Source organism: Nestor notabilis, unplaced genomic scaffold, assembly GCF_000696875.1.
Source record: "Nestor notabilis isolate BGI_N333 unplaced genomic scaffold, ASM69687v1 scaffold5876, whole genome shotgun sequence".
Lineage (NCBI taxonomy): Eukaryota > Metazoa > Chordata > Aves > Psittaciformes > Psittacidae > Nestor > Nestor notabilis.
Window position 1 is genome coordinate 41,267 of NW_009931386.1, and position 9,295 is coordinate 50,561.

Genomic DNA, 9,295 nt, shown 5'->3' on the forward strand with positions numbered 1-9,295 from the left:
CTGCAGACCTGTGTGTGTGAGACAGGTCCAGCACGTTCTAACAGACACTCCAGAAGAGCTTTTCTCATCTCCTTTTACTTCTGATGAGTAAAGCTTTGTCTGTCAAACAGCAATTTATGCAGCAGTCCCTTTAGTGGGTATTATGGAAATGCTTGGTTGGACCCGTGTCCAGTCTGCTGTGGGCAAATAGAACTGGGGCCGCACAGGATGTGCAGGGCTCATCTATGGACGTGGCAGGAGATGCCTGACCCAGCTCAGAGGTCAGCTCTTGTGTGTGTGTGCTGGTGTATGCACCCACGCCAGGATTTTGCTCCAGCAGTTCCTGACTCCTGGCAGTGCTGCGAGGCGGTCTGGCTGCCTGGCGATGCTCCGGGTATTTGCTAAAGCAAGCAGCTTGCTCTGCAGGACAAAACACCTCTTTTATCTTTTTTTATCTTCCTATTTCACGGTCTTTTCCTGCTGCTTTGTGTCTGGCTGGCTCTCCTCGTGCCTGCCTGCTCCCGGCCAGCCCCAGCCGTCCTTTCCTCTGCTGGCTGCTGCTCTGCACCCAGGGCTGAGGGCAGATGGGGAGTCAGGTCCCTCTGCTTGCAGTGCCCTCTGATGGGGGTGAGGACCACGGATAACAACTGGTGCTGGCAGGTATGGGAAGTCATTAGACCTGTTGCAGAGGGTCAGAGCAATGGCATCTGGATGATTACAAAGGGAAAGCAAGAGCTAAGGATGCTGCAGTGTGGCCATTCTCCATGACCTCTCACTGCTTCTCCAAGTCATTGTGCTGGGGACTTGCTTGGCTGTGTTGGGAGCTAGGATTTTGATAGCTCTCACCTATTAGTTAAACACCTTCACACACCTGAGTTGTCAATGCCAGTTAAACTCTCTAAGGAAACAACGTGTGTGCTGCTATTGGTTCATCATGGACTGAAGAGGCTGCTGGTGGCATCTTGGCTGTTCTGTCTGCAGGGAGTACTCCCCAGCATGGTGATATTGAAAGGAAACAGCCCAATTCTTCAGCAGCAGCATTTTGGGGCTGGTCCTGCAGCCCAACCCACTACCACTTCCAACAGATGCCTGTGCCATCAAGCATCTGGGAACATGGAATGCCATGTTTTTGAGTGCGGTGGAAAGAAAATCCTACCCTGTCCTTAAGTCATCTTCAAGCTCTTTAATTATTGAGAGATGCCAGATACACCCCTGTGCTGGCACAGCTGCTTCCCAGCCTGCTGCATTTATTGGTTCTCAGCATCATTAATAAACCAGCGGTTCTTCCTGGGCATCAATTGCTCTCCTGTGTTCAGGACTCAGGAGATGAGAGCCAACACAATATCCCCCTGTCCCTCTCTTGCCATTCAGCTCGGTGTTGCTCCCAATGCATCTCCTGGTCTGCAGGAGTCTGTTATGTTTTGACCCTTCTGCTGCTCCTGCAGTGGGAAGAGCATCTTCATCAAACACCTTCTGCCTCCCTCCTGCTGTCAGCATCCTGCACCTTGTATGTGCTCTCTCTGCAGAGCCTTCCCAGGCAGTCTCAACCCATGCTGAACCATCCTGTGCTATACCAGCAGAGCCTGAGTGAGAAGGGGTTTGGCCTCATCCACCTGTGGCCATGGCAACTTTTAGTGGTGTGGGTTGCTTTGATGTTTACCCATCAGTTCGCAAAGATCAGGACAGCATCCTTGTCCTTTCCTGGGGTGTTTTAACAGTGCTCTTGCAGTGCTGGTTGCCCAGGTTATAAAAAACAGAGTATGGAAGAAGTGGAGACATACATGTTATTTAACTGAAGGTAACAATAAAGTACTTAATATAGTGCCATCTTGTGACACTGCAGAGATCTCCTCCAGTGTAGTAGCTTAACATAGGCCTGGTCCTTGCAGTGGTCAGAGGTTTTCCAGGTGGATGGGATGCTATTCACTTGAATAGGATGACTCGGCTCCCTCTAACAGGGCAGAACTTGGTTAGGTGAATGCAGTTGTGCAGTAACTTCCTTATTAAAACCTTTGATAGAGGAAAATATAATCCTGCTTTCCCAAAGGGCATTAACGTATCTGGTGAGGTGCAACCACAACATCTCCTGAAGTCCTAATTGCTTCAAGATGTTCCATTTTAACAGACACAAAGCAGAAGCTTCACCTGATTTCATTTCACTTCCCAGAGTACAGCTGAAACCTCTGTCCATCTGGCAACACGTGGTTGTGAGTGTGGAGATGGAAAGTGTGCTGGCAGCCAGGCTTCCCAGCAGTGACACCACACTTTGTGGTACTTAAGGGGGATTTATTAGTGTTTTAACTGACACCATTTGAAGTCACCCTTTTCTTGCAGGTATTCCTGAAGAGCGACCGCGTTGCCAGGATGGTGCAGAGTGGAGGGTGCTCAGCGAATGACTCCCGGGAGGTCTTCAAGAAGCACATTGAGAAGAGGGTGCGGAGCCTGCCAGAAATTGATGGCCTCAGCAAGGAGACGGTGCTGAGCTCCTGGATGGCAAAGTTTGATGCCATTTACCGTGGGGAGGAGGATCCCCGCAAGCAGCAGGCCAGGATGACGGCGAGCGCTGCCTCGGAGCTCATCCTCAGCAAGGAGCAGCTCTACGAGATGTTCCAGAACATTTTGGGGATCAAGAAATTTGAGCATCAGCTTCTGTACAATGCGTGTCAGGTAAGGGCCTTCTGCCAGGCTGGGTGGGAATGCCAGTGTTCCTTGGGGAAGGGCTTGCCAATGGGAAATGCTGCTGTTATGAACTGGGAACTAAGTCGGGCAAGACTGATTTGGAGAGATTTTTCACTAAGGCAGAAGTTTTGGTTCATGGTGGGACTTTTGCACTGCCAATTTTGTTCTCTCTGGCTTATGCTGCTTTTCTCCTGAAATCCCATAGGATTGCTGAGATGGGAAAATTTTACTCCTCCAGCTCTGTGTCTGGATGAGCAGGTCTTTGGTTGTGCCTAAGTGGGCTGTTTTGCTGTGACTTGCTTGCCTTTCCACTGTCACATCACCAGCCTAAATGACAGAAGTACCTTCTTACAGCCTGCAATAACCTTATTAGTACTTGAAGCTTTGATGCCCCTGGCGTGGATGTCTTACGCAGACTCGCTTCTTGAAGTTGTATAGGCTCTCCTTAAGTAGAGGGAACCTCCGTGACCACTGCATGCCGTGGTGGAAGGAGAGAGTGTCCCAAGCCCCCATGACCTCGGAGTGACTCTGCTTGCACTCTTAGTTCATGGAATCATAGAATGGTTTGGGTTGGAAAGGACCTTAAGATCATCCAGATCCATCCCCCTGCCATGAGTAGGGGCACCACACACTAAACCGTGTCACTGAAGACTCTGTCCAGCCTGGCCTTGAACACTGCCAGGGATGGAGCATTTACAACTTCCTTGGGCAACCTGTTCCAGAGTTCCCAGACAGATGAAAACCTTTCCCATTCTTCTTGTTTTCCTCTCAGTACCAGCCAGTTCCCCAGAGGCACAGAGCTGGGACTCTGCAGTGCTGCTCACATTTCCAGCAGCTCCTGCTGAGGGCTCTTGGTGGCTGTCCAGGCTGTTGGTGACCCAGATTACAGTCCCCTGCTATCAGATATAAATATCACAGGTGGGATAAAGGATGTCAGAGCCACGGGGAGGGTAAGGTGATGCTGTGGAAAGTTTACAGACCTCAATGTCTTCCCTATAATTCAGGGGTTCAACTTCTTGTCAAAGTGAATACATTTGAGACTAATTTTGTCCATCTCGTGTCTAGACATTTTGAATTCTTTTTAGGACATAGAAAATTGTTTGATCTGTGTTTTTTTTTTTCTCCTGTGAAGAGCTCATCTCGCATTTTTTCTTCATCTTGGGCCTTAATGGCAGAGGGAGGAGAGGATAATAAATGTTCCTGAGTAAGGCATCTTCATAGGAAAAAGGAAACAGCAAGGACTGCATTGGTCCTCATAAATTATGTTCTCAAACCAGGTTTTGTCCCTCCATCCTGTCTGGGAGGACTTCTTTAAAACCAAACCCATCATGTTTTCAGTGATGTGTTGAGAGCTGAGTCAGTTCTCTGCAGTGTTTTGTTTTTTTAACTTGAACCAGCTCAAGCCCCGTGTCTCTCATCCTCCCTTGATCTGTGCTTGCTGAGGAACTAGGGTGGTTTTGTATGAGCGTGTGAGCGATCCTACCCTCTTGCTTTGTGGTTCCCAGTGATGCATAAAACAGTATTTAATCATGACTGCCTTGCTTTGTGGATGAGCTCTGCTTATGTCTGGCTGACACTATGCCCTGTTGCATCAAGCAGCCTGTTTCCTGCACTAGGTCCTGGTTTTACTCTGAAAGTGAAGGATTTAATTCTGGGGTTTTCCTAATACTTGGAGGCAGCAAACCTGTAATTTAAGCTTTTAGAGAAAGATGTAATTTCTGTTGAAAGCAAATATTAGCACGGGAGTTACTCTGGTTTTAATACCTGAATAGTGAGGATTAACTATGCAGAAGGGAAAGTCCTTTATATGGCTCAGAAAGCTGCAAGGCCAGCAGTGTTTCAGCCGCTTGATGTTTTCCTGGGATACAGCACGAGTGGTTACAGTGCTGTGGTGCTGCTGTGGTGGGATGGGAGCCACTTGCTGCTGTTCCTTCCCCTGTTAGATACTGCAGTGAGCACACAGGGAAAGTGCAGGCTTTGCTGTAGGGGATCCTTATTTCAGTGCTACCTGTGGTCATGTCTTCTGGGCTATACCAGAGGGATCTCTGGAGCTCTCAGGGCGTCAGCAGCCTTTAAGAGAGCAGCAGTAGCTGCTCTGCACTTCTATCGTGCCGGGAAGCACCAGAATTGCTGTTGACCACTACTCCTTCCTGCAGGGTCTCAGCCATCGCTTGCAGCCGGTCTGTTGTAAAGTGTAAGTAAAACCTATCAACCTACAAATGTTTTTATTTGCTTAGCCTGTATGGGTTGTTCCTGGCAATAGTTAAAGGAACACAGCACTTGGCTAGCATGTTTTCTGCAGTAGAGCTGCAGGGGAGAGCAGGAAATGAGTGAGCAGTGATTTGGTAACCTGCCCCTTTTCCCCCCCATGAGAGTTTCTTCCTGATCTGTCATGATGAAGCATTGGCATCAGCCCTGAAACGGGAGATTTTTCCCTTTTCCTCCTAAACTTTAGTAGCAAATTATTTTCTACTCCAAAAGCTTTTGCTCTTCACCCAGGGCAGATTTCAAAGCCACAGCAGCAGCTGGGTGCCCGATTGCTGCAGGCTGGAAGATGCAAGTCAACCCCTGGGCACTGCCCTTTGTGGCTTGGAAACTCTCCTGTGCTGTAACCCCTTGGACTGTGCTGAGCTGCTCTGCACTGGCAGCATCTCCTGTGTGGGAAGTCTGACATCAATTAGGGAGCCAAAGGCACCTGCTGATGTTACAGCACTAAACCAGGGATATCTGGAGAGAGGGGAGTTGTAGAGCATTGCAGCAGCACGGATGGGCACTGGATGGGAAGGGACTGAGGCAGCTGAGGGATAGGAACAGCTCCCTGCTTTGCAGATACCTGTGCTATGGGCTGGGATCCTTCCAGCTGCTGCCTCTCTCCACCCCACCACCACTGCTTTGCATTTTGGTTAATCTTCATTTGCCACATCTGCCTGTCTCTGTTTGACAAGCCAGCTCCTGTAAACACCTCTGCCCTGCAGCCTGTCCTGAAACCAGCAGCGAGCTCCCTTCCCGGGTGGGTTTGCAGACACCACTCAGCCTGGAGCCATACTCGTAGCACAGAGCTCACCCGCTGGGCTTTGGGACACGAGTTCCATAACCCCTATGAATGGTAATTTATTCCCATCATGCTGTTTTGTTTCAGTCTGGCTTGTATTTTGGTTACAGTCAGCCTCAGCAGTGCTTGTTTGCCTCCCCATGGAGACACACTGACTGTTGCTCTGACTGTTGTCCTATCAGAGTTAATTGGAAGTGCATCTTAAATCTTTAACAAATCGATTGAAGTTTCTCACCGGTTTGATAAGAACAAACTATTTTGTATTTTCTGTTTGTGGATGAGCTTTAAGTAAAAGGAAAACACTGTCTGGTGTTTTCCTGGATATAGTGAAATCACAATATTCCCAGAAACACCGTGCAGGCTCAAGCAGTGCTCATGTGGGTGATTAATACATTTGCTTTCCTCCCTCGGGCAGTGGACAGGCAGCTCCTGCCAGAGCCCACCATGGACCACAGCTCTCAGCCTGCCATGGTGCCAGCCGCAGGCTATATACTGAGACTGAGCAAAGGTCCCAAAGAAATGTGGGGGCAATCACAGGCTTCCCAGCGGTGGTTTGGCATGGTACAAGCTATACTTGCTTTTGACCTGTGCTTGTCTGCCATTCATGGGTGGAATTGGGAAACAGAGCCTTTTCCCTGGCAGAGCATCTGAATGCCATCGCTCTTTGTGGTGCTGTTGATGCAGTTTATGAGTCAGTCACCTGTGCTTAGAAAAGCAAAGCTTCTCCTATTGCTTCCATCAGCTGGGGCTGGCTGGGCTTTGGTGTGCAGAGTGAAACTGCCCCAGAGGCTGTGCAAAGAGGCAAGGGGTAAGAAGGCTTTGCCTAGATGTTGTCATCCTAAAGCACAAGCAGGAACAGTGCTGAGAGGCCCAAACATTGTCTTGAACTTCCGCTGCTGCCTGGAAGAAGGTGCTTTTCTCTCTGTAGCCTCCTGTTATATCATAATCACTAATTGCATAACAATTACATCACTGGCACAGCATTTCCATTCACTTCTGAACTAACGTTTTGTTTGTGCAGGAAGATGATTGCTAAAGGGATTATTTTATTTTATACCATATCCCCAGGTGGTATGAGATAAGTGTATTCTTAATGTGATAGTGGTGATATGGCAGGATCTGAGATAGCAACAGAGCAAAAGGGATTGATGCAGTTGGAAAGGCTTTTAGGAAACAGAGATGGGAAGTGGTGGTGTGGCAGAATGGTTGTGGAGATAACGGTGGTGTTAAGCACAGCCTCGACTAGAACATTTTAAATAATACAGAGGCTTAAGTTTTTTGCATAACACACACTATGTGACTTGATGTTTTCTGCTCCACTGGAGTCAGCGTGGGAATTGAGTATCTGGCTCCAGCAGTGAGCATCTCCACTGTTTGAGAGGCATTGAGGAGGAAGAAGTGTGTTTCAGTCTTGGGTGTCTGGTCCAGAACCCATTGGCAAGGCTTGATTTAGCTCTTCTGCTTTGCAATTAACCTGTGGCTGTGGCAGATTCCTACAGAAGCTATTTTCTATAAGTGTTGGGCAGTTCCAAACTCGGGTCTTTGCTGCAATCAGCATTTCCTCAGGCACAAGCCCTGTATTTCCCACTGACCTTCATAACAGCTGAATTGCAGCAGCAGCTCTGAAAATCAGGCTGTGGTGTTCTCCTGCCTTGTTCTTCCCCAGCTGTAGGGCAGTGATTTACTTTCCTATCTCAAGCTGTGTCTGAAAGTCATTTTTAGTGACAGTGAGATGAGAAGGAGCTAGTACAGCGCTGTTCAGTTAATCCAGCAGCAGTAGCTGATGTCCAGGCCACATCTATGGTGAGCTGAACACTTCCATCCTGCTGCTTTGGAGGAAGACTCTGAGCTGTCCCTGCAGGACTGTGAATTCACAGCCTTCACAGTCAGCCTTTCTCTTCTTTTCTGGGCCTGAAGTGGCCCATACATGGTTAAATGTGCAAAAAACCCTATGCTAAGCTTCCAACTTCATTGAATTCCCTTAGATATTAGATTTGAAAACAAATGGCTAAATATGTGCATGTCAGACTCTCTGAGTTATACACAGAAATATATGGTTGTGATCTTCCAGCATCTATTCCTGTCCATCCAGGTAGAAGGTAAAACATCAGAGGCATGCATGTGTGGATGGGCTACAACACAGACCAAGTCCCATCGTTGTCTTGTTGCTATTTCACATAAAGGGATGAAAGCCTCTTACGAGTGCAATTCAAATTGATTTATAAGTTTTGGAGTCCTGTGATTTTAACTGGGAAACATTTCAACCCAAATTTTGCCGACCAGAGCTGGCTTAAAATTAGAATTCACTGTTTTGACATTTATTTTTGCAGCTGAATTGGGACACTGTGTCCAAAGGCTGCCATTTCTCACAAAACACGAAGTTCCTCTGCCAAAAAAATTGGTTTCGGAAGTGTTAGCAGAAAAGATCTTTAGGATTTCTGTCCTGAATCAAATGTTTGATTTGAGCTCAGATCAGTATTAAAGGTAATCTGCTGAGGTGGTGTCTTGCCTCCTGCCCCTCTCTCATCTCTACAGTTCAGCTTTGTTCCTTGACTCACTGCGATGTGTTGAGCCTGTTGCAGAGGTGCTGTGGTGGTACTTGGAACATTCAGCCCAGGTCAGGGAGAAACAGGTATGGACAGAAGCTCCCTTGAGGCGCTGTAACAGCTCAGTGAGATGAAGGTTTAGGTGACCTCAGAATAGATGTTTGGTTTGTGTGTATCCAAGTATTTCATTTAGTTTGTTGTGATGAAAAATTCACAGCCTTGCCTTGTAATGAGAATTGAGCCCCAGGGTTATTGTGCACAGCATGGAGTTACCTGTCTGTGCACATCTCTGCTTCTCTTCAATTCAGAGATACAGGGGTTTGGTATCAGATCACTCCTTTCTGCTCCTTGTTCATCCTTTCTAAAGAACATAAAGCAACTGCTTTTTATTCTAGCTTCATCTTGAAGCTCAATGCCTGTGGAATGGTCATCTGCAGTGCTGGGCATTTAAGCACTAACACTGACCCCTCCAAAAGGGCAGGAGGTTTGCTTCAGCCTCAAGAGTCCCTGCAAACTGGCAGTGTTCAAGGCCAAGTTGGACAGGGCTTGGAGCAACTTGGTCTAGTGGAAGGTGTCCCTTTAGTGGCAGGGGATTGGAACTGGATGAGCTCTAAGGTCACTTCCGACACAAACCAGTCTGTGATTCTATGAAACAGACCATCATGGTGGTGGCAAGCCAGGGCTGCACACAAGGACCAATGAGCCTTCATGGGCTCCTCTCTCCAGGGCTGGATACTGGGATGCTGTGGACAACCAGCAGCTTTAGTCAGTGCTGCTGTTCCCTTTGCAAATCCCCAGGGCATCAGACAGACCTTCTCCCCCCCACCCCCGGCCTTTCACTCCTTCAAAGCATCTCTCAGTCGCTCCTGTTTTCACACTGTGAGCATTATTTCCCCCCCAACAAAGAAATCCACCACTATTAAAAATATGTTAAGATGGTTTCGAGATGATCAAAAGCCTCAAAATCCATAAAGCATCATACTCTGTTTTCAGTAATTCAGTATTTATTTCCATGGAAACAGAAATGGCAGCCTGGAGC

The 9,295-nt window shown here is 47.9% G+C and overlaps 1 protein-coding gene across 1 annotated transcript in view; it reads left to right on the forward strand.

Moving 5' to 3' along the window:
• The window catches only part of CADPS (Ca++-dependent secretion activator), a gene marked incomplete at both ends in the record, with an annotated part of 149,784 nt that overhangs the window by 2,249 nt on the left and 138,240 nt on the right, over positions 1-9,295 (forward strand). Inside the window, one exon of the mRNA XM_010015858.1 lies at positions 2,314-2,646. Within this exon, the coding sequence (XP_010014160.1) occupies positions 2,314-2,646 (333 nt within the window). The remainder of the gene's footprint in view (positions 1-2,313; positions 2,647-9,295) is intronic.